At 61.1% G+C, this 22,390-nt stretch overlaps 2 protein-coding genes across 5 annotated transcripts; both read right to left on the bottom strand.

Moving 5' to 3' along the window:
• Positions 1-2,012: 2,012 nt before the first annotated feature.
• OVCA2 (OVCA2 serine hydrolase domain containing) lies at positions 2,013-3,240 on the bottom strand. Its single transcript, XM_065037003.1, has one exon. It carries the CDS (start codon positions 3,238-3,240, stop codon positions 2,584-2,586), a length of 657 nt encoding a protein of 218 aa, XP_064893075.1. The 3' UTR covers positions 2,013-2,583.
• DPH1 (diphthamide biosynthesis 1) lies at positions 2,013-22,182 on the bottom strand. Of its 4 annotated transcripts, XM_065037000.1 has the most exons (12): positions 22,026-22,182; positions 21,002-21,154; positions 18,546-18,609; positions 11,069-11,190; positions 9,333-9,487; positions 8,541-8,662; positions 6,808-6,876; positions 5,850-6,006; positions 4,829-4,929; positions 4,538-4,616; positions 4,083-4,214; positions 2,013-3,732 (listed from the first exon to the last, which is right to left on the bottom strand). In XM_065037000.1, the coding sequence occupies exons 1-12, from the start codon at positions 22,072-22,074 to the stop codon at positions 3,658-3,660; spliced, it is 1,278 nt and encodes a 425-aa protein (XP_064893072.1). In that variant the 5' UTR covers positions 22,075-22,182; the 3' UTR covers positions 2,013-3,657. The 4 variants fall into 4 exon arrangements, with proteins under 4 accessions (XP_064893072.1, XP_064893074.1, XP_064893073.1 ...); XM_065037002.1 differs by lacking the exon at positions 11,069-11,190; XM_065037001.1 differs by lacking the exons at positions 21,002-21,154; positions 22,026-22,182 and adding an exon at positions 17,658-18,382 and having other exon boundaries at positions 3,526-3,732; positions 18,546-18,603.
• Between the last annotated feature and the right edge of the window lie 208 nt (positions 22,183-22,390).

Raw genomic sequence — 22,390 nt, forward strand, 5'->3', positions numbered from 1 at the left:
AGCCACCTGCGCCAGGCCCTGCTTGTGGAGACAGGAGGAGGAACGTGAGATGAGTAAAGCTCGAACTCTGACAAAATCCATACCCGATGCTGGGCTCGGCAAGACATCGCCTTTTCCAGCGCTGCCCCTGGGAGCCCCCACGCAGGGTGGGCAGAGGGGGGAGACCTGAGTCAGCCGTGGAACTGGGGAGGAGGCAGGGGATGTTTGTGGGGAGACCGGTGCTGGCAGCATTTCTGCTCCTGCTGGTTTTCTCCTGCCCTCCCTGGGACACTGGGAGAGGGCTGGGGGCTCTGCTCAGCTTGGGGGGCAGAGCAAAGCCATATCCTGCTGAGCCCCCAACCCTGGGCAGGGCCCTACCTGCCACTGGAGCCATGCAGGGGGCTCTGACGGCTGCTGGGGGGGATGGAAACAGTCCCATCTGGGGGGCAGAGGAGTAAAGCCCACCCCTGCTGAAACACCCAGGCTCCCGGTGCTGCTGGGTAACACCTGTGGCTGTCTCCAGGGCTCCCGGGCCCCAGACCAATGTCACATCTGCCACCCAGGCTCGCTCACTAACCTCCCAGCAGTGCCCATCACTTGGGATCTGCAACCACCACACGCCGTTTTTGGGGAAAAAACAACTCCCCTGGGTCCTGCGGGGTGGGGGAAGAGGAAAACCCTGGCACCAAGCTGAGGCAGGGAGGAGGACCTCGGTCAGTCTGTCCCCAAGGCCACCTCCGTGGGCAGCACAGGAACAGACCTGGATCTGCTGGGGGGGGTGGGGCGGGCAGGATTCCCAGGGCAACCCCCCCAACAGCGCAGGAGCCACTCACTCCTCTCATCCCAGCGCCCACACAGGCACCTCTCGCCAATGCGGGTCGCGTTTCTTTGTTTTTATTAATTTGTTTAAACAGGTGCAGGAACCATCTTTTTACACACCCTATGAAGAAGACACAGGGGCTACAGCACCCCAGCTGAGGTCACCCCACCCCTCAACACCCCTCCACAACTCCCTGGACAGAGCTTCCTACGGAGCCGCCACCGTCCCGTGCACTCACCGCCTGCTGGGGCTCCTTCCCTCCCCACCACACCGGCGAGCTGCGGCAGAGCTCCCCCCGGGAGCGGGAGATGCCGGCGGGTGCTGCGGGACCGCAGTGCGGGCGGCCGGGCAGCATTGCTCCGCAGGGCTGCGGGCAGCGGCCACGGCTGCAGTGCCTCCTCCGCACCGCCCTGTGGAGCTGCTCGGGGTTGGGGTGAGATGCTGAGCCAGGAGAGCGTCACAGCGAGCTGTAGCTCTGTGATAATTAAACAGCTAACGAGTGGCAAGTTGGTGAAGTGCTGCCTGCCACCGTTCTTCCCCAGCAGCTGAGACACAAAGGCCCCGGTGCTTTGTTACGGCTGGACGCTGCTTTTGGCCTCACTCCCAGGAGCTGCCGCTGCAGCCGGGTGCAGCCCGAAGCTGCGTCCATCCTCCCCTAAAAACGGCCTCTGGCGTCCCCAAGACAGTGACAGACACCCCACGTATCCACATCACCCCATCATGCAGCACAGGTGTGACACAGCCCAGCCAGGGCGGCTCTGCAAGGTGACAAAGTGGGCAGGCGCCGCCTGAGCCACACCAGCCCCCCAGCTCACAGCCACGTCCTCCTGCCACTGCCCCGTCTTGCCACCACGTAACTGGCAACAAACCGGAGGGCAGAAAACTCACAGCCATGAGAACCAGGCTGGTTTTAACCTGCAGCAGCTCACAGGCCTCTTCCCGGCTGCATTAACATGTCCCCTGCCCCCGCGCTCCCGCACCACAGCATCCTCCATCCCTCCTGGTATGGGTACCACACTGCTTGCCTGCTGTCCTGCTCCCAGAGCTGCGCAAGCAGGGGGAAAATGAAGCAGTTTCATCCAGTTTCTCTCTTTTACCAACTACATGGCCATGGTTAGAGAGCCTCTGGGCTGCAGACTGGGGAGCCCGGCCTGCCCCAGCAGCAGGCAAGCAGGACGCCTGTAATTATAACAATAAAGACTTCTGTGTGTCCTTCTGGAAAAGATCAGAGCAAAAAATGTATTGATAAGATTTTCTTGTTCACAGAGGCACCTTGTATAGAGGAAAATACAAAAGATGTCCCAACACACACATGCTGAACAAGCACAGACATTTCATTCCCAAAACGAACACAAGCCCTGGCACTGTCAGAAAGTCATGATGCCTTTCTAGACCCAGACCAGCTGGAAGGTTGGCTTAATCTCTTTTACCAGCAACATTAAGACCACAAATCTTTGGGGTGTAACAGCTACAGGAGCTGTGTGCTCTGCAGACAATTCCAGTGGCTGAGGAGCCCTAAGTCTGAATTACTCAAGTCTCTGAAAGCACCTCACGCACACAGTGCCACCCTCAAACCGCTCATGTACACAACAAAGTTGCAAAAAAAGGGGAGATTACAAAGAACTATTCAGCCTGGCCCTGGGTTAACCCTACGGCGCAGCAGTGAGGTGCTGAGGACTCTTTGGCTCCTCTGGAGGGCATGGAAAGCCAAGGATGTTCCACCAGGATGGCCCCATTGATTAAAGAGACTGTTATCCCACGGCCCCAGCTGCCGGGGGCCCAGCCTATCCCTGTGTGGGGCGGAAGCGGCCCAGGAACTCCAGGTAGACCTTCTTCTGTGGCGCAGCCGCAGGGACGAAGTGCCCGCCGGGGTGGCTGAGGACAACCGGCTCCACAAAGCACTGGGCCAGCTCCCTGCTGAGCGGGGCAGCGATGACGGCATCAGCATCGCCCACGACGTGCAGCGTGGGCAGAGCGATGGGGTCCCGGTAGAAGTGGCCGTGGGCTGGGGCGCGGCTGGCGAACCCGGCCACCAGGATGGCGAAGGTCACGGGGAAGCGGGGGTCGCCGCGGGCCCGCAGGGCGCACACCATGGCGGCCAGCGCCGCGCCCTGGCTGAAGCCCAGCAGCCCGTCGAAGGGCCCGCGCTCCGCCAGCGCCGCCGCCACGGCCGTCAGCGACTCCTCCAGCCCCAACGGCGCCGCCGCCGCCTCCCCCGCGTCAAAGGTGCCGGGCCCGGAGAACCACCAGCCGCGGGGGGGGTCGTCCCCGTCGTCGTCGTCGTCCTCGTCGCCGGGGACGAGGTGCGGCGCGCTGAGCGCCACCAGCTCCGCGCGGCCGCGCAGAGCCTTGCGCAGCGCCCCGGTGCGCTGGCGGAAACGGCGCTCGCTCTGCCGGTAACCGTGCAGCGCCAGCAGCCGCAGCACCGGCCCCTCCGACATGGCGCCCGCCGCCGGCGGAAGTCAAACAACGCTTCCGGCTGACACGCCCCTCCCTTCCCGCCGAAACCCAGCGCACTCATTGGATGGCGAGGAGAGAGGGCGGCCACCCCTCACCTACGAAGCGCCAGCGCGCCCCCTGGCGGCGGGAGGCCGCGGCGCGGGGAGCCGGGACGGGGCGATCCCGGTGAGATGGGGCGGGATCCCCGGTGCGAGCGGGAGCTGCCGCGGGCAGAGCCTGCAGCACGGCCCGGCCTCGCAGGGAGCCACTCCCCGCGGGCAGCGGTGTGGGCAAGGTCCGGGGTGCATCCCCATCCATTCTGGTGCCAGCACCGGGAGGCATCGATGGTGCTTACCCTCCGGGGGGAGGCCGGTGCCTCTGCCCCCCCAGGCAGCAGCAGGACGGGGTGTAGGCCGTGCTCACGAGGCTGTGGGGCTGCTGGTGCTCAGTGTCTCCTCTCCCCGCACTGTGCTGGGAGGTGCGGGAGGCTGTGCCTGCAGCAGGGAGAGGGGGGTCAGGATGGGGTCCGTGCCCAACCTCTGCCGAGCCTGCCTGCACTCAGCCCGTAGCGCTGCACGGGACATGGCTGGGGGACGCTTGTGTGTCCCCACATTGGGCTGGCACCAGCTCCGTTACCGTTCACCAGGAGCAAAGACACAAGGTGGCGCTTTGGGCACATGGCACCGGGAACTGTATGGCAAAATACGGCACCAGGCGTTCAACCGGCATCAATGCTCCTACCGCCCACCACCTCCACCCCGCACGGCCACCAAAGGCAAAGGGACGGAGCAGGGACCTGCTGCCTCGGTGACACCTCGTGCTCTGGTGACACCCCGCTACCCACCTGGGCTGGTTGGGCACGGCGTGGGGGCTGCGTGCCAGCGTGGTTCACAGTCCATGGCCCCAGGGATTGGCTGGCGTAGAAGTCCATGGGGTATGGCTGCTGCCACTCGATGTCCTGGAGAGCCACCGCAGCCTGCAGGACAAGGAGCTGAGTTGGTGCAGTGCCTGTGGCGGGGGGGAGCCGGTGGTGCCGGGAGAGGTCCCAGCATGGTGAACGGGTGTGCTAGGCAGGGCACTGCTGGGGTGAAGCTCACAGCACTAGGAATCCCACCGGTTTCTCAAAAGACTGGAAATCCCAGCAGCAAACTCAGGCTGTGCATGGAGAACAGATGGGGAGAGGAGGGGACACGAGATACAGGGATGTCTCCATCCTGGCACCATAGTTCTGCAGGAGGCTCTGGTGCATCACCCCAAGCCAGGGATGGTCCCCCCACAAAACGCGAGGGGGGTGCTCACCTCGTAGGGCGTCAGCAGCGGCTTGCTGAAGGCTTCTCCCCAGTCGATGGAGAGCCGGGGACAGGCCACCTGCACCCACCTGGAAGGGAAACACGTGGGAACAGGTGGGAACAAGCATTTTGGGAAGAACAAGCTGCAATGAAGCCCTGCAGAGTCCCCCTCCGAAGGAAGCGGAGTGGACACATTGACAGCACGACAGATGTGACAGGGACGGCTTCCAGTGGGAATCAGAGGCCTGGAGAGGGATGGGGCATCCTGTGGACACCAGGGCGGGGGGCCAGCACCACTCACACGTCCACGTCAGGGAAGAGCTTCAGCTTGCTGGGGAAGATCTCAGAGAGCAGCACCCGCACGAAGGGCCGGCCCAGGGCGCGGAGACGCGACTCCAGGTGCTGCAGGGCAAAAGACACCCGAGGGGATCAGGGGAGCACAGACTGATGCCCCTGGCAAGCCCCCCAAACCCTGCCTGCAACTCCTTCTTGGCCATCAGACCCCTTGTGGGGGCCCTATGGCAATGTCCCCTTGGCAGGGGCAGTGACAGGGACCGTGGGCTGTGGCCCCAGCTCACATGCAGCTCTCCCCAGCGCATGCCTCAATCTAATGAAGTAATTACTGCTCAATGACAACAATCTGTTCTCATTAGTGGCTGCCTTCCCTGGGACACCCGCCTGGTGCTGGCCACGGCCAGGGCTGCAGGAGAAGAGCAGCGGCCCAGGAAGGGCCACGGATGTCCTTGTCCCCTCCTCCCTGGGGACACAGCGGGACAGTGGCTGCTTGGACCTTGCCATCCTGCTCTGCCCATGAATCCTTGTGCTGCCCCAAATCTCACCTGAGGCTCCCCAAAAAGTCTGGGGTGTGGGCGGGGCTGCTGTGCCCAGGGCACCCCATTCCCCTGGGGCAGGACACCAGGGTCTCACTCCCCCAACCCGGCTGGGGTGCAGAAAGCACCAGCACGGTGGCTGAGCAGGGACGGTGAACTCGATCTGAAGTTCATCCAATTAAAACAAACCCAGGGAATTAATTGCTGAGCCGGCTGCACAGGGGGGTCTTTGAGGCTGGCCTGCTCTCCCCAGCGAGGAGCAGGTTTAATGAGCCCTTGGCCAATCTCCTTCATCTGCTGCTAATTGCCCTGCCTGCTTGGCTTGGGGACACACAGACCCTGGCCAGTGGCAACCAACAGGCCACCAGGAGGTCCACCCTTGCCCCGGCGGTGAGGCTGCTGTGCCATTGGTGCCATTGCTCCTCGGTGCTTCCCCACAGCCAGGAGCAGCACCCGGTGGCCAGGTGGGGACCATGGGAAGTGGGTTGGTACCTTTAGGATGCCAGGGGAGCCCTGACGCCCCAAAGTGCCCAAGATGAGCCCCCAGCAGTGGGCACGGGTAGCAGCGCGGATGGCGTCCTGCCGAGCACGGTGCATGCGGTCGTGGCTGTAGTGCTCCTCGGAGAAGACCTTGCTGTAGGGATCATACCTGCAAAGCAGAGCTGGGGTCATACACACCCCATCATCCACACACACTCCATCAGCCACCTGCACCCCTCCATGCTGGCCTCTAATGGTGCCTGTTCTTCATTAGCACTAATTACCCCCCACAGCATCTCTCCCCCTGCCTGATGCAGGGCCCAGCCAGCTTGTTAAGGTGCAGAGAGGAGACAAGGACAGGGACAAGGCGAGTGTCCCACCGCAGCCCCCTAATGCCCGGCACATCCTGGGCTGTGTGCTCGGCTCTGCACACAGCTTTCCCCCCCAATCCTGGCTCATCAATTATGAAGAAATCTTTGATTTGTTGCTTTGTTTGACGAGGAGAATTTTAATCAAATCCCACTCGGGTTTCAGCAGCTTCCCCAGCGCCATAAACCTGACGCGCGCCTCCCGTTAGTAACAAACGACCTACTAAGAAATTCAGATTTCACCAAATGGGCCCAGCCTTTCACTCCTGATATTTCATCTGCTTTCAGCGGCCTCATCATCACGCTTTATGGCCTCTGCCTGCAGCAGCCGGGCTTTAATGGCTGCACCTCCACGAGCTTTCACAGGTACTTGTCAAAATGTTTATATTCAGCTGGAGTAAATGGCCGGCGTTCATCTCCCCTCCGCACCTCCTCGCCTGCCCGCAAGCCCCCCCGCCTGCCTGTGCCCACTGCAGGCAGCTGCCTGCCCAGCCCTGGGGTGCTCTTGGGGTGCATGGGGGGCTGAACTGGTTCCTGGCGTGCTGGGTGAGCTGAGGTGCCCCCCATTGTGGGGTTGTGGGGAGGAGAGTGGGTGTCCGTACCTGTAGGCAGGTATCCCTGGGTTGGTGATCATGATGGACTCCAAGTGGAAGCGCCCGTCGCCCAAATACCTGTTGAGAGGGGAGGGAGAGCTGAAGCACATGGGAAATGGTGGCACCCATAGAATCACTGTGGTTGGAAGAGACCCTCAACCCTGGCACTAACCCATGTCCCTGAGACCCTCATCTCCGCACCTGTTCAACCCCTCCAGGGATGGTGACTCCACCACTGCCCTGGGCAGCCTGTTCCAATGCCCAACAGCCTCTTCCAGGAAGAAATTGTTCCCAATATCCAATCTAAACCTCCCCAGGCGCAACTTGAAGCCGCTTCCTCTTGTCCTATCACTTGTTACTGTGGAGAAGAGCCCAACACCCTCCACGGTCCAACCTCCTTTCAGGCAGTTGCAGAGAGCGAGAAGGTCTCCCCTCAGCCTCCTCTTCTCCAGGCTGAACCCCCTGTGTCCCTCAGCTGCTCCCATCACACTTGTGCTCCAGCCCCTTCCCCAGCTCTGCTCCCTTTTCTGAACTCGCTCCAGCATCTCAAGGGCTTTGTTGTCGTGAGGGGTCCAAAACTGACCCCAGGATTTGAGGTGCAGCCTCATCATCCATGTGCCCGCCGGATTCCCAAGCCACAGTGTGCGGAGATGCTGGGAGCCCGAGCGCTGGCACTGGGACCGGGGGGCAGCGGCACAGCCTGTCTCCGAGCAGCCCCCAGCATGGCAGGGCAGATGTGGCTGTGGTCAGGGTGAGGAGGGATGCCCACATTGGCGTGGGGCAGCTGTGAGCTGCTCCATCTCAATGGCTGGTTCTGGACGTTGCTGCTTCCATTTCTAATCGGATTTCAAGTCAGCAATTACATTTCAAAGCCTTTCATTCAGCTGCCCTAATGGAGTGAGGGCTTGGAAAATGAATTCAGACGTAAAACTTGACTAGATTTTACCCTTAATTGGAGAATGACATTTTGGGAGATCAAAGCTAATTTGTCTGCAAAAGTTAGCCCCAGAGACGGGGGAAAGAAGAAAATAATAAGGCGGGGAGGACGCAGGTACGCCAGCTGCATGCACCTGGACGGGCAGCCAGTCGGTACCACACTGCAGCCCCTCCAGTGCTGGGAAGGAGCCACTCTCACCGATGCAGTGCCAGCACAGCTGTCCCTGCCCGCTCCCAGTCTCCTTGGGGAGGGGTGGAAAGCAGCACCACTCCCTCAGACCCCCACACAGCTCAGGTGAAGCTGGAGCCCCCACCGACCCCTGGCGCCCTGCACATCCATGCTCGGGAAGGTGCTGGTGCCGTTGGCTCCCAGCAAAGCAGGTGAGAAGGGGCTCAGCAGGGTCCAAACCTGCACCCGGGCTCCTCAGCTCCCCCCAAGGGTGGGGTCCTTGTATTTATTTATTCTGCAGCGCACTGTATTCACAGTACATTAAGCATTTCCATTACCTAAAATAATTAGGTGATAGGAAGCGAAGTGCTCCCTCTAATTTGCTGTCCTTAAATAAAATTAATGTTGCTGTGATGTTGGGCCCCAGCCATTTGTCTTTTCCAATTATCCACCCGCCCTTCCATCTATTATCTATTCTGATATACGACTCAATTATTTCTTCTGTGCTATGAACACACGCCACCTAAAGCAGCATGGGGAGGGGAGCCCGTCCCAGCCTGTGGACATCCCCGTTCTGCCCCCCAGAACTACCCCAGGGCCAGGCAGGGCGTACGGGCAGGAGGTTTTGGGTACTTACACGATGGCATCTGTGTCCTGGGCGAGCCGGGGTGATGTGCAGCCCAGGATCTCCCCTGGGGACAGTGGTTTGCACTGGGGTACAGACACCTTGTACTGGGAGCGCAGCTCCTGTGCTGCTGCCTGCGGGAGATGCGGGGTCAGACCGTGGCACAGAGTGCGGCTGAGGATGATGGCCCCCGGCGCTGCTGGGGACCCCAGGGGACACCCCGGCCCTGGCAGTGCCAGCTCCATGGGCACCAGTGGCAGTGGCTGTGCCGCCGTGCCCCAGCATGGTGGCAGTCGGGGGGAGCCGATCTGCTTGCGGCGGCACCGTCACGAAGGGTAACGGCCCCACACAGCCGAGATGCTCAGCGAGGCTCAGCCGACATATCAATTAAAAGACAAGGGAAAATGCTCAACGCTTCGATAGCCCCGTGTTTAGATAGACATGGCTCAAGAGGCTCATTCATCTCCTCCCGTCCTGCCCAGCCGGCCGTTCCGGGGCAGACAGACAGACCCGCTGGAGCTTCCCCTGCCACTGCCGGCACTGCATCAAAATGCCAAGTGCTCCACCACCTGCCCTGACATTTACAGAGCAGCTCCCGGGGGGGCTGGGAGGGGCGCCGCCATGAAACATTGATCAGAGTTATTACAAAGTACTTGATCAACATTACGGCAGCAGCATATTATCGCAGCAACTCGTCAGAGGGGAACCAGCACCTGGAGCTGGGGCACGGAGGGACTGAGACAGGGCCAAGGCTAGTGGGGAGACACAAGCCCCAACCTGCACTGCCAGGGTTCCCCATCTCACCTGTACTGTGGAGACGAACTGGATGGTGCTGACGAAGGCCAGGGAGGTGCCCGCTGTGAAGTTGAAGCGAATGGTCTCAAGGAAATGGGATGTGTCAATCTTGATGTCCACGAACACGTAGAGCATCTTCAGCCCCTGCGTGGTGTCAATGGGAACTGATGAGAGGAAGGAAGAGGGTGTGAGTGTGGGGGATACCTGGGGTGCCAGTGAGCCCCTGGATTCTGCTGCCTGCAGCTGGAGGGATAAAACATGTTGGTGCGTCTCCCTGCACCCCAACCACCCTGGCAGCCCAGGCAGGGGTGCAGAGGGGAGCCGTGGAGAGCACTCGCTCGTTTCTCTCCAGATAATGGCAGCCTGGGGAATCAATGAACACAAATCTAATTACCCCCAGTGCTAAGAAGCCTGTGTCACCACGATTAAGTGAATAATTAAAGTACACAGAGTCCACATCGATCCACAGCTCCGTGTTCACTTCCCATTTTGGTACTCTTCACCTGATCACAATTAAGTGCAAATTACTCCCTCCCATAGGGCACATGGGGCTGGGAGGGAGAAGGAGGCGTCTGCGTGGGAACGCACCCACCTTCAGCCACAGGGCTCCCGATGAAGACAATAGCACTGAGACAGTGCCAGGAGCACCATGGGCAGCCCAAAAGGAGCCCAGCACCCTCTTAGCACCCTGAGGGCACCCCAGGGTGCCCTGCGACTCATCCAGCCCGGTGCAGGCAAGGGCCATGGGGCACCACTGGATAAGGCCCCTTCCTCCTGTTCGTTCCTGTAACAACAGGCTACAAACCAGGGGTTTTATATTCCCTGTTCCACTGGTGCCCATAACCCTCCTTCCGTAACAAAGCACCTAGCACAGATATTTATCACTGTGAACGCTCACACTGGCATGGCTTTCGGGACTGAGTTCTCATCTGAGGAGTCAGTATTTCATACGGAGCCTGACACAATTCTTCAAACCCATTTATACAGCCCCATAAACGTCCAGGGTGCCGGGAGCGTGCCGGCAGCAGGGATACACGCGCCTCCCGCTTGCTACGGCAATTCTGTCGATCCACCTTAAAAAACCCAGAGCGTCTTATTGTTATTTTTGGGCTGATTCCATCCTGGGTGGACTTCAAAGTTAGCAGCATCTGGGACAGCAGCGCAGTTTCCATGGCAACTGGATCCAGAGTACCGTCCGCCTGGGGAGCACACAGCCTCCTCCTCCTCCCTTCCCCGCCCAGCCTTCGCTGCACTCGCAAAGCCACCTTCCCCGGCCCTACACTGACACCGGGGTGAGCAGGACCCCTGCATGAGCGGGACCCCCAGGCTGTGGCTCCTGACTTCCCCCCAAAGCCCAAGGGTGGGGAGGTGAGAGCAGCTCCATCCCCATCAGCGGCTCCTGGGCGAGCAGGGTTGTGCCAAGCCCTGGCAGCGCTGTGCTGCTCCGCTCTCAGGCACAGGGGCTGCAATTTGGGTGCGGTGGCAGTGCGTGGCCAAGCAGGATGAGCACAATCAGCCACCCCTAAAACCTGCCCGCAGGAAGCAACCCAGCCAGCCTGGCCCTGTCCAAAACCAGCAACCGCGGCTGGAGAACTGAAAGAATTTTGGGAAGGGATTAGCCATTAGTGCTAAGTCTCCGAGCTGGCGTCCAGCGGGGCGGGGAGCCGCTCGGTACAGCGTGGTGGCAGCAGCACTGCCTGCGCAGTGCCACCTCGGCAGTGCCCTGGGGGCCCAGTGTCACCTACTCAGGCAGCTGTGTCCGTAATGCACCAAGAAGTCAGCGCCCAGGGCCCGGGCCGTGTAGTCGTCCACACAGCATGCACCATAGGTCACGTCGCCCATCACCACCGCCTCCGCATCTGTGAACCTGCAGGGAGGCACAAGGGTGAGGGTCACGGCCGGCTACTGTCACCGCAGCCCACATCCTACCCCCCCAGCCCCGTGGTGTGCCGCTACCAGGGGATCCCGTGCTGCCATCGAGCCCTTCGCCACACGCCAAAGAGGACGAGCACTGGCTACTCTCCGAGATGTCAACATGATTAAGCTGGAGAGCGGTAATCCGCCTCTTCAATTGGGTAAAGCTGTTTGCAATTCAGCGGATTATCCGCTCATCAAACAATACGCTGCCAGCTTCCTAATGCTCCAGCGGAGAGCGGAGAAGAGGGAGACCCGGTGCAGCGTGGTGCCGCTGCTCCTGCCAGCCGGCCCCGGGGACCAGTGCCATCAGGATGGGCAGAGCAGTTACTCTGGTGTCCCCAGACATACCAGTCAGACCGGCTAAGCCATCACCCTGCTGCACCCAGGCACTGTGCAACCTGTGCAGCCCAGCCTGGTGCTGGTTTGGCCAAGAGGGGTGTGCTTCAGGAGCAGCAGGTGCTTTGCTGGCACTTGGTGAGGAAAAGCACCCCCACCTGTGCCCCCGCCCTGCTTCGGCATCCCGGCGCTCCAGCGCAAGCCCACTTGGTGCTCGTCAGCCAGCGGAGGGGCACACACCAGCACCGGGCAGCAGAGCCAGGGCTCTGGTATGATTTACAGGCACCACCTTTCTGGGTATTTTATTGCACCGTTTTGAGGGATTATTAGCTTGGCTGCCTTCCCGGGGAGCCGCCGTGGTAGTTTAGGGATGAAAGCAGGTATCGCGATGACAAAGCCCCGCGCCCGGAGGGGTTGCTTAAACCAGATGCTAATTCCTCATTTACGCTGAGGTCGCACCTGCGGCTGTAGCTCAGTGCCAGCAGGGTCCCCCCTGCTGCTGGCACGGGGCGAAGGGGCTGGAGAGGTGGGTGTCCCAGCACAGCATCACACCCCAGTGCTGGCTGGGGGCCAGGGTCCCGCACACTCCCCCCCAAGAACCAGGCAGGGAGCGTTACGTCGGCAGCAAGAATAGAAATGGTGGGCAGAGCTGGGCAGATGGCAGAAGGTGGAGAAATGGCGGAGCGTGCTGAATATTAACAGCTCCGGCCCATCCGTCAGCACCCAGAAGAGGGACAGGGGAGCAGCTCTGTCGGAGCGGCCCCAGAGAAGGGGCAAAGCCATCGCCACCACCCGCATCCAGCCCGGGCATCTCCTGCTCCTCACAGTGTCCCAAGGGCTGGGGACATGGTTGGGAACTGTCAGATGGACCAGATCCTTGCCAGCACCCAAGTCCCGCCGTCTCTTGCCACCAGAGTGGCCTGGATGGGAGGACAGTTCCTCTGCTGCCTGCACAGCTGCACTGTGGGGCTGGGGGCTACTGCTGAAGGTTCGAGAAGTCTCTTCCCCACCCCCCCAGGCCCCCAGCCCCCTCCTCTAATGAGAGGTGATGAGATGAACATGAATCAGACTCCACACATCTCAGCAAAAGTGGAAAATTATTCAGCTCCTTAAGATTCAGGACGGGGAGGTCTGACTCAGAGCGGCAGCCAGCGCCGCTTAATTTTTTATAGATTAAAATGTATGCAAATTGGCCCAAACCCCAGAGAAAGTCCCTGGGGGTGAAGAGCAAGAAAGTGAAATAGCAACGGCGGAGGGAGGAGGGCAGAGGCTGGCGGAGGCGTCCGTGGCCCCTGCCCACCGTGCGGGACTGCAGCGGGCAGGACGTGGGAGAGATAGGGCTGAGCCCAACCATGGGGAACTGTCCCGATGTGGGGAGCAGAACCACAGCCCAGCAAGGAGCAAAGAGGCTGTGGGATGATGCCTGGTGAGCTAGAAGCCCAAAAAAGCTGTCATCGAGGTTGGAAGGGTGCTGGCAGGAGAGGTGCAGAGGCCCCAGGACGGCACTTGGGTCACCCACACCGGCCGCGCTGGCCGGTCAAGCGGAGCAGAAATCGTCCCCCGAGACAAATCAAAGGCAAGCGCGGGGGCCTCCCCTTGATGTTTTAATCAGTTTGGTGTCGATGGAGCCTTTCATCAAACTACAGAGGAAGGAAACGTCAATTAGCAGCCACCTGCCTCTGACGCGGACTGGGGAGCTGCTCGCCAACCAGACCGGACCGGGATGCGGGCGAGGGGCAGGGACGGGAACATCCTTGCGGGTGTTTCGTGTCCCCACAGCTCGTCACGGCCACGGAAGGGTCCCAGAGGCGTGCCAGCCTAGCTGGGAGGACACAGTGACGGGCCATCCCCACCCAGCACTGAGCCACTCACTACAGCTGGGAGCTCATGAATATTGAACACGTGGGGAGGTTATTCATCTTTTCCGTCCTGCAAACCCCAGCTCATTCTGAAAAACCGCCCGGCCTTAGCATTTTTCTCATCTCCCCTTAATTCATTATCTCCTCCTTTAAACAGATGGCTCCCAAAATCCCATTTATAAGCGCCATGCTCAGTGCTGGCAGGATGCACCCCGATCCCAGCCACAGGGACCCCCAGACCCTCCCAGTCCCCCCTCCCCTGGTCAGCACAGAATGGAGGTGACAACAACCCAGGAACAAGTTTTGGGGCTGAAAATGCTAGGACAAACAGGCATGCACGAGGCCAGCATATCCCCAAGCATGGGGTGGCCAGTCCCTGTCACCCAAGCACAGGCATCGGGCTGGAGCAGCCCTGATTTATCCCGGCTCTTCGACAAATAAATGAGAGCGTTTGCTGGTAGCAAGAGCGTGGGGTCCCCTGACACCGCAGCAGCCTGTGAGTGATACCGCGCTGGTCCTCACCTCGTGAAACAGAGACGCTCTCCCCAGCAAAGAGGAGTCCTGAGCCCCGGCATGTCCATCGTGGCTGGCAGCACCAGCCCTTGGCACGGAGGGGACAGAGGGGACCAGCAGCTGGCCTGGCACTGAGACACTGGGTGTCTGTGTGTCCCACTGGGGTCTGGGACATGGAGCTGGGACATGGAGCCAGCTGCCCCTCACTTCAGCCACCCGCCTCACCTGCATGTGGCCCATTGCAGCACGGTGACACTGGGGTGTGGTGTCACCTCCCTGCTGGGAAATGCCTGGGGATAAGCAAGGTTATGCCCTGGGAACAGCCCTTGCCATGTCCCCCAGGGATGGCAGAACCCCACAATCACCCCACAGCCTCTGCCTGCCCTGCAGCACCTAAGCCCAGCCTGGCCCAGGGCGTGGGGGCTGAGCACAGCCCCAGCTGAGAACAATGAGCTTAATTAGCAGAGAAGCCCGTCACCAAGCCCCATTACCAAACTCCCAACTTCATTAGCACAGGAAGGCTGCACATAATTAAAATAATGAGTTTGCAATTTTGCTGGATGGGCAACCACCGACTGCGGGTAGTGCAGAGCCCCATGGCGCATCTGCAAGGGGGTCAGGATGGGGAGAGGTGTGTGCCCCCATAGTCCCCCAGGAACAACCAACTACCTCTGGCTGTGTCCCCTCCCCTCAGGGGACCCCCCTCTGTCCTCACTGGAGGTGCCAGGGCCAACCCCATCCTCCCAGGGGGCACAGCTCAGGGGCACCCCAACTTTGCTAGGCCTGTAGCTGCCAAAAAATACCAAAGCAAGGAAAACCAAGGGCCAAGTGCACGATGGTGGCAAAGCCACCACATCCATCCTGCACCCAGATAGTGTCTGTCCCCTCTTCCCCACAGCTGGGCCATGGCATTGCCTGTCAATGCCAGCTCCCCAGGCTCCACAGGGACATAAGGAGGTGGCACAGGCACATGGTGTGCCCAGGGTACTGCACCTGTGCTGGCACATGCCCGGCCTGAAAGGTGACAGCTCTATAGACCCCCCCACTCCCCTCTGCCCAGTCCCCCCCACACCGTCACCGCCAGGGTTGAGGTTTCAAACATCTCCAATGAAGTGAGAACTTCATTCTCCCTAATGATGATGTTGTGTGGTTAATGATGGTGATTAAATTCCCCTGCGCAGTGTGCTGCACCGCGCTGCCAGTGCCGCCGGGTTGTGCTTAAAGGACAAGGGGAGAAGGGACAGCAGTGCCGGCTGGTGGGGCTACGGCACTGCGCTGTCATGGCCACGTCCTGACCTGTGTTAGTGTCCCAGGACAGCCCTTTGGGATCTCCAGTGATGCCACAGCACACAGTGCTACAGCACTCAGTGGCACGGGGCAGATCTGCCTTACCAGGGAACCTGGTGCCCATGTCCTGCCACCTGCCAGCTCCACGAGGGGACAGCCCACATGGTACCAGGGTGTTTTTGTCCTTGCTGTCAGAGCCCATGGCCATGGTGGGACATTTCAAGCCACTCCAGAGCTGCTGGGCTGTGTGCACGACATTTAACTCTTTGCTGCTCAAGCACAGATGATTCAAGACCCCCTGTTATTCTGAAATGTCCCCGTACCCTGCTGGGCACACCACGGCGCGGTCACCGGGCTGCTCTGCGCACCCCCAGCACCGCCTGGCATGGACGCTCACAAACCATTGGGGTACTGGGAGGTGTCAAGGCCATGGCAGCGCAGCCTGTGTGGGCATCAGGATGTCCCTGGTCCTCCCCCCCACCACCACCCGTCCCCGCCACCAAGCCACGGCTGATTAGCAGGAGCCACTCGCCCCGTTGTGGCGCGGGGAGACGGAAGGATTAGCAGCTGCGGAGCCTGACAGCCGACTTTATTAACACGGAATCAAAAGCCCAGCTGATCCGTCTGCTCCAGCCCCAGTGTGGGGAGAGGAGGGGGCCGCTCCTGGCTGCGTCCCCCCTCAAGAAGCTGGTGGTGCAGGGGGCACCGCTGCCGCCTCCCCGGCATGACGGTGGGTGGGCTGGGGGGCTGTCCCCCTCCCTGAGCCACAGTCCGAGCTCCCCCCACGCACCTCTCCACACAGCACGAGCTCCCCTCTGCCAAATTACATCAGCCGTGACAAACGGAGCCAATTTGGAAGGTGCTGCCAGAGCGTCGTGATGTGGTTTCGGCAGCCCACCGCCCAGCCAGCTCAGCGGACCCCAGCCCCGCCACCCCCCCCCAGCTGGCCGCTCGCCCCAGCACACGTTCGATAATGACAAACCTATTAACGCTAATTAACTGGGCCTCACACTGGTCAATGCTGTCAGTTCGCTCTTGATTTCAAAGGCTCCAGGCTAAAGTACCCCACCGGCCTTACAGGGGCAGCGGCTGTGACACTTCAGTTACATCTTCCTCCCCACAGCCCCTTGAGGCTTGGCAAGTGCCAGTGCAGCGCTGGGGAGCCCCGACAGGGTGCCGGAGAGTCCCCATGTGGCAGCCCACTCCTCTTCTTGTCCCCACCGCAATGGGGACAAACATGGTGACACTGCCATTCCCTTGCATGGGGACAAACAGACCCACAGAAAGCACCGCGTCTGCCCTGAGCTCCAGCAGAAGGGATAAATATTCCATCTGAGTGGCAGGAGGCATGGCTCTGGTTGGACCAGAACACATGCTGATGGGCACTGTCACTCTGGGGGCACCGGCCCTGGCTCTGAAGCTGTCACCAGAGCACACAGGGGCTGGCACCCTCAGGCCCCAACTCCCAGCGGCAAGGAGGGGGCAGGAGGCTGCAGGGATGGGCTGGGGAGAGGGGCTGCTAGCTGAGCAATGCTCCTACTGGGCACAGGTACCCCCAGCATGCTCAGCCCTCACGTCCCTTCTGTCCCTAGTGGAAAGGGGACATGCCACCTCAGGAACAATGGTACCCCAAGCCCCTGTCCCCAGCTTGGCCATGGCAGCCACTGCCAGAGCAGGTGGCTGCAGCGATTCCTGTCACGTCAGAGGCTCGTCCGGCCCTGGTGCCGGGTGAGGAGGGCCAGCAGGAGCGGGCAGCCGAGCTGCGATTCCACATTAATGCCAGCGATGAATATTAATAGCAGGAAGAGGCAGGCGCTAACGAGGACACCTGCCGATTCACACATCACCTACGGCAATGTAACCGGGTTCCCGGTGTCCCCAAGAGAGTGGGGACAAGGCTGGGCTCACTCCTGCCTGCAGCCACGTCCCCGGTCAGAATCGGAGCTGGCACCCAGTGCTCCCATGGGGTGTCTTCTGGGTGCTATGTGGTGGCAGTGAGGGAAGGACACGGCTTCGAAACCATCCCGATCCAGCCACCAACCCATCGCTGCTGCCACGTCCCCGCTCTCAGCCAGGCACCTCTCCCCACACAGCACCCACCTCCCACCCACACCCACCACAATGGCACCAGCACCCCCCACAGCCCTGTGGAACACTCCGGGCAGGGAGGGTGAGCCCCGCAGGGACGCCAGCACCCCGGCATCCACCAGCACGCTGGCATCCACCGGGAAGTGGGGCTTAAGGTTTCATTTGGATAAAAGAGCCCCTTAATCCACTGCCTTTGAAGTCGGAGACATGAAAGCGGCTGGGTGCCAAAGCTGGAGAGGCGGCAGCTCCGCTTAAAGGGACAAGCCCACGCCGAGCCGCCCGCGCTCGCACCCGTCCCCTCTGCCCCCCACACCCATCCCCTGCCCGTACGCACCTTCCCACCGCTCCCTCGCCCAGTGCGAGCATGGGGCTGCTGCAGTCCCACGGGGGGAACAATAGCAAAGCGAGGACAAAGCCCATGGGCACGGCAACCTCCCCACCCCGCGTGGCAGCGGCGGCTGTTTGGCTGTTGGCAGTGAGGAGACGAGCCTGCCCGCCCCAGGAAGGCAGGTTATTAATGAGTGCCGTGACCCCGATGGCAGACGTGGCACACGGTGCCATTAGCACTAATTTACTGTGTGAAAACAGAGAGGGGTTGGGGAGGGAGCAGTGGGGGGAAAGCCAGAAGGCAGGGAGGGAGACGCGCTCGGCAGTGAGATTATGGCCAGTTCCTGCAGGTGCTGCCGCTGCAAAGCCCAGCTCCTCTCTGGCACCTCCAACCTCACTTCCCAAACAGCACCAAAAATCAGGAGAGGAGCCGTGGGGAAGGGGTCGCCTGGCAGGAGTCACTTGCAGTCACCCCCTCTGGGCCATCATCATGGCCTCAGGCCTCCCCAGGCAGAGCAGGGTGAGTGCGCAGGCACTGAGCTGGCAGCAGCTGGTTGTTAACACGGCGGCCTCCTGGGCTCTGTCACCCCTGTGAGGGCCTTGACACGCTGAGCATGACTCCCAACAAGAGCAGCAACCGAGCAGTGAGGGCCAGGCTGGTGCAGTGTCCCTGTCCCCAGGGCTGGCAGCAGGTCCCTGCGACCTGCCACATGGCAGCAGCATCTCCTGTGCCTGCCCAGAAATCTCACTGTGAGGGCAGCAGCACTGGGTTCCCCTGCACGCCCTCCGCTGTAGCACCAGACCTCATCCTGCCCAGCGGCCTCCCTGTTCCCGGCAGCAGCTCCACCCCTCACCAGTGCCCGGAGCCATGCGAGGAAGCAAGTCATTGCCTTACCGCTCAATGATGTCTGCGATGGTGCAGGCGAACATGAGGAGCCCCTCCGGCATCTGTAGGGCCACTGGGAAGAGAAACAGCCCCAGGGTTAGGAGGGGCCGAAGGGGACGCCCCGAAACAGGGACCTGGGCACCAGACCCCAGAGACAATGCACACACCTTGGGTGGCAGCTGCAGGAATGACCCTCCCCAAAACAGCCAGAAACTGGCTAAAGCTCCTGGGGGCTCTGGCAGCCGAGGTGCACGTGGTCCTGCCGTGGGCCATGTCCATTCTCCCTGCTTGCGCCAGTCCCCGCGCACACACCTCACCCCTTTTTGAACCCACTGACACTGCTGTCTCTCCCGCTTCTCGCAGTAATGAGTTCCAGATTTTAATTATGTGCTGCACAGGAAAAGGTACCTTTTTCTGTTTATTTTAAACCTGATCCTAATAATGTAAACGTGTGCCCCTGGTTCTCCTGGTACAAGAAAGAGTGAATAATCATCCTCTATTCAGCCTCTCCACATCGTTCACAATTCTATATCCCTCCATCATATCCCCTTTCATTCGCCTTTTTTCCAGCTAAAGGATCTGAATCTATTTAATCTCTCCTTGTACAGAAGCTGTTCCAGACCTTTGATAGTCCTTTCTGCCCTTCTCCACACCTCCCCTCCCTGCTTCTCTCCCCATTTCGGACGGTGGCTGGCAAAACCACAGCATTGTGCCTAGCAGGAATTTATTCACCAGTGAATAATGTTTCCAGGTTTGCTCCCTCCTCGCAGATGGGTACAAGCCTCTGCAGCCCAGCTGGGCTGCCCCGGGCCTGGGATTCAGCCAGGAACCCGCTGTGGGTCCCTCCAGGCTGCCCTGGGGTGGTGGGGAGGAGCAGAGACCACGCTGGGGGGAGATAAGAGGAGGAGGTGAACAATCCCATTGTTGTTTCACCTCCCGATCCCACTAAGCTATCCAGCTTCAGCGATATCTATCCAAACATCCTCTCCAGATCCCCCGCCAATAGAAATCTCTGCACTGTCAAGCCCAAGTCGTGGCCCAAACTTGGCTAATCTCACCCTGCTCCAACCCATGGAAAGCTGTACCTGCTTTCTCAGCCCCTGCCTGACCTGTCAGGGCCAGGCAGCTCATGGTCCCAGTGTCCCCCAGCCGCTTTGGGACGGCGCTCCACCCCGGACAGCCACCGACAAGCAGACCTGCAAACAGCTTTGCCTCCCTCAGCAAGGGGCTGTTAGGAGGTAACTGGGTCACTCCCCACTGGCACGGCACTATGGGGACACGGGGTGACACCCCAGCCACCCCACCTCACTGCAGGCAAGGCACAGGCAGGGTTGGCTGCAGCCCGGCAGGAGGCTGCGTTCCCCCAGCAACGAGCCCCTGGCTGGGCTCTCAACGTGCAGATTTTTAAATCCCAGCACGGCTGGCTGCCTGATGGGCTCCGCTCCCAGCTCTGAAGCCTAAATCCCAGCCGCATATTTACATTTAATTAGAAGGTGCCAAGCAGCAAAACACGGCACCAAAAGCCAGAGCGGCGCAGCTGGGTGGCCTCACTGGGGCCTGATGGGCAGCTCTGCCTCCTGTGCTGCAGCCGGGCTGGACCTCGCAGCCTCCAGCCTCTCAGCCTCACAGCGGGGATTGGCTCAGACAGCAGCCCCCAGAGCATCCCTTGTCCCCTGTGACACCTGCCAGCTCCTGCCAGCTCGGTGGCAGCAGGCAGAGACATTCCCCAGTGGACACAGCATTTCAAATCTGGCTCTGCCTGCACTCCCCTCGCACTGCGAAACCCTGGGAGCAGCCCCTGTCTGCGTGTGAAGCGAGGGTGGGGACACTGGTGACACCTGGAGACAGAGGGGGAGGCTCCCTATCCTGATGCCTGTAGCTGATCACACACTGAGAGCCGGCTCAGCTGCACTGGGATGCATACGCCGGGGAGGGGACAGTCCTGGTGCCACCTCACAGCACTGCAGCACCTGCTCTGGGACCACCATGGCCACTCTGTACCCCCCCGAGGCTTCAGCAACCCCCAAGGACCCCAAGAAAGGTTCAGACCAGGGCACAGAGTGGCCCAGCTCCCCCTCAGCCCCCAGAGCTGGGCGGTATGGGGCTCCCCCTGCCCAGCCCTGGCAGCGTGGCACAGAAGCACAGGGAGCGAGGAGAGCAGCAGGGACCTGGCCAGCATCCCAGACACATCTCGCAGGCTGACAGGTCTGCGCAGCTCAACCTGTGCTGTCCAATGCGATTATAACCCAGAGATACAGATCTATTAACCCCCCCCCGAGGGGAGCAGAGCTCACTGAGACAAAGTCTAAACACATCGGGGCACGCTGAGCAGCTCAGCACCATCCCTGCCCACGCCTCACTTGCCCCGCACCCCGTCCCAAACAGGTCCCCTCCCCACCAGGAAGCTCAGCTACTCCAGCCACACAGCAGGCCCAAAATCCCTTGTCCCTGGGGCCACCGCTCACCCTTCCTGGCCCGAGCCTGCCGGATCCGCCAGATGGTCTTGGGGATCTCAAAGTTGTAGTTTCGGGGCAAAGCCTCTGCTGCCTCCCGCAGCTCTGCATTAGCGAGGATCTCCTCAGGGATCTGCTGCGCCGCTCGCCGTGTGGGGCCTCGGGCTGCGGGACAAACGGGGCAGCTTGAAGAAGCGACCGGGAGGGCAGCGTACCCCGTACCCCAACAAACCACCGATATTCTCACTGCCCTCAGGCCACCCCAGGGGACAAGCAGGCAGGAGGAGGAGGAGGTGGAATCCTGCCCTTCACAATGGGGCAGATCGCTGGCACTTTTGGGGGAAAACACCTTTTTTTTGCCTAGAGAGCATCACTGGAACTACGTGAAGCCCTATGAGTGGGGCTGGGTGGGGGGACACACCGGCCATAAACCCATCCACAAGCACCCCGAGGGCACGAGGAGGTGGGATCCTGTCCTCCACTCTGGGGCAGATCGCTGGCACTTTTCGGGGGGGAAACACCTTTTTTTTGCTTAGAAAGCATCACTGGAACTACGTGAAGCCCTATGAGTGGGGTGGGATGGGGGGGGACACTGGCCACAAACCCCATGGCCCATCCACAGGGCACGCTCGGGGGTTCCTTCTGTCCCATCAAGAGGATCCCGTTATCCCACCGGGGTGTGGATGGGAATAAAGCAACAGCAGCGGGTGAACCAAACCCGAAATCGGCCCCCGCCAGCAACCGCCCCCTTACAGCTCGCCGAAGCCGGAGAGCGGCGGGGGAGTGACAGCAGGGGGATTATTCACTATTTCCAGCCCAACACCGACACTCATGAGCCACCAAACCCTCCCCGCACGGCCCACGGTACAACCGGCAAAGGGCCAGCTGGGCCGGGCCGGCGGCGGGGGAGGCCGGGACGGTGGCAGAGCCACCGTCCCGGCCTCCCCCGCCGCCGGCCCGGCCTCCCTCACCCTGGAAACCGAAATAGCCTCCGGTAGCGGCACCGGGAACGCGGCGCTGACCCGGCCTTGCCCACCTGTGGCAGAAACCGGAGCCGCACTACCGCCCGTCACGGAGGCCGCCATGGCTCTGGAGCACGTGAAGGCGGGAAGGCAGCACTAAGCGAGCCCCGCGCTAGGCCAGAGCAGTCGCTGGACGAAGAGATCGAGTGCGGGAGCGCGCCCGCCGGGCCCCCCGACGGAACGGGGGAATCGATGGGTCACGGGCACGGTCCCGACGGGCCGCTGGGGTGTGGTGGGAGCTGTGTCAAACGCTGTGATGACGGGGCTGCCCCTCTTCATGGCGAAACCATGGTCCCGCCGCGTTTCGCCCCGGTGCTTGCAGACGCGGGGCTACCGGTCGCACGTTAACGGGGGGCGCCGGGGCCGTGATGACGGGTCC

Source organism: Columba livia, chromosome 20 (genome assembly GCF_036013475.1).
Source record: "Columba livia isolate bColLiv1 breed racing homer chromosome 20, bColLiv1.pat.W.v2, whole genome shotgun sequence".
Lineage (NCBI taxonomy): Eukaryota > Metazoa > Chordata > Aves > Columbiformes > Columbidae > Columba > Columba livia.

Excerpts from the sequence above, each read along its gene's own strand:
- DPH1 (XM_065037000.1), bottom strand. The coding sequence starts at position 22,074 with ATGGCGGCCTCCGTGACGGGCGGTAGTGCGGCTCCGGTTTCTGCCACA. Across the intron at positions 9,488-11,068 it reads TTACGGACACAGCTGCCTGA|TTCCCATTGACACCACGCAG; the intron begins GTAGGTGACACT and ends TCCTCTCATCAG. Across the intron at positions 6,007-6,807 it reads CCAGGGATACCTGCCTACAG|GTATGATCCCTACAGCAAGG; the intron begins GTACGGACACCC and ends TCTGCTTTGCAG.
- OVCA2 (XM_065037003.1), bottom strand. The coding sequence starts at position 3,240 with ATGTCGGAGGGGCCGGTGCTGCGGCTGCTGGCGCTGCACGGTTACCGG.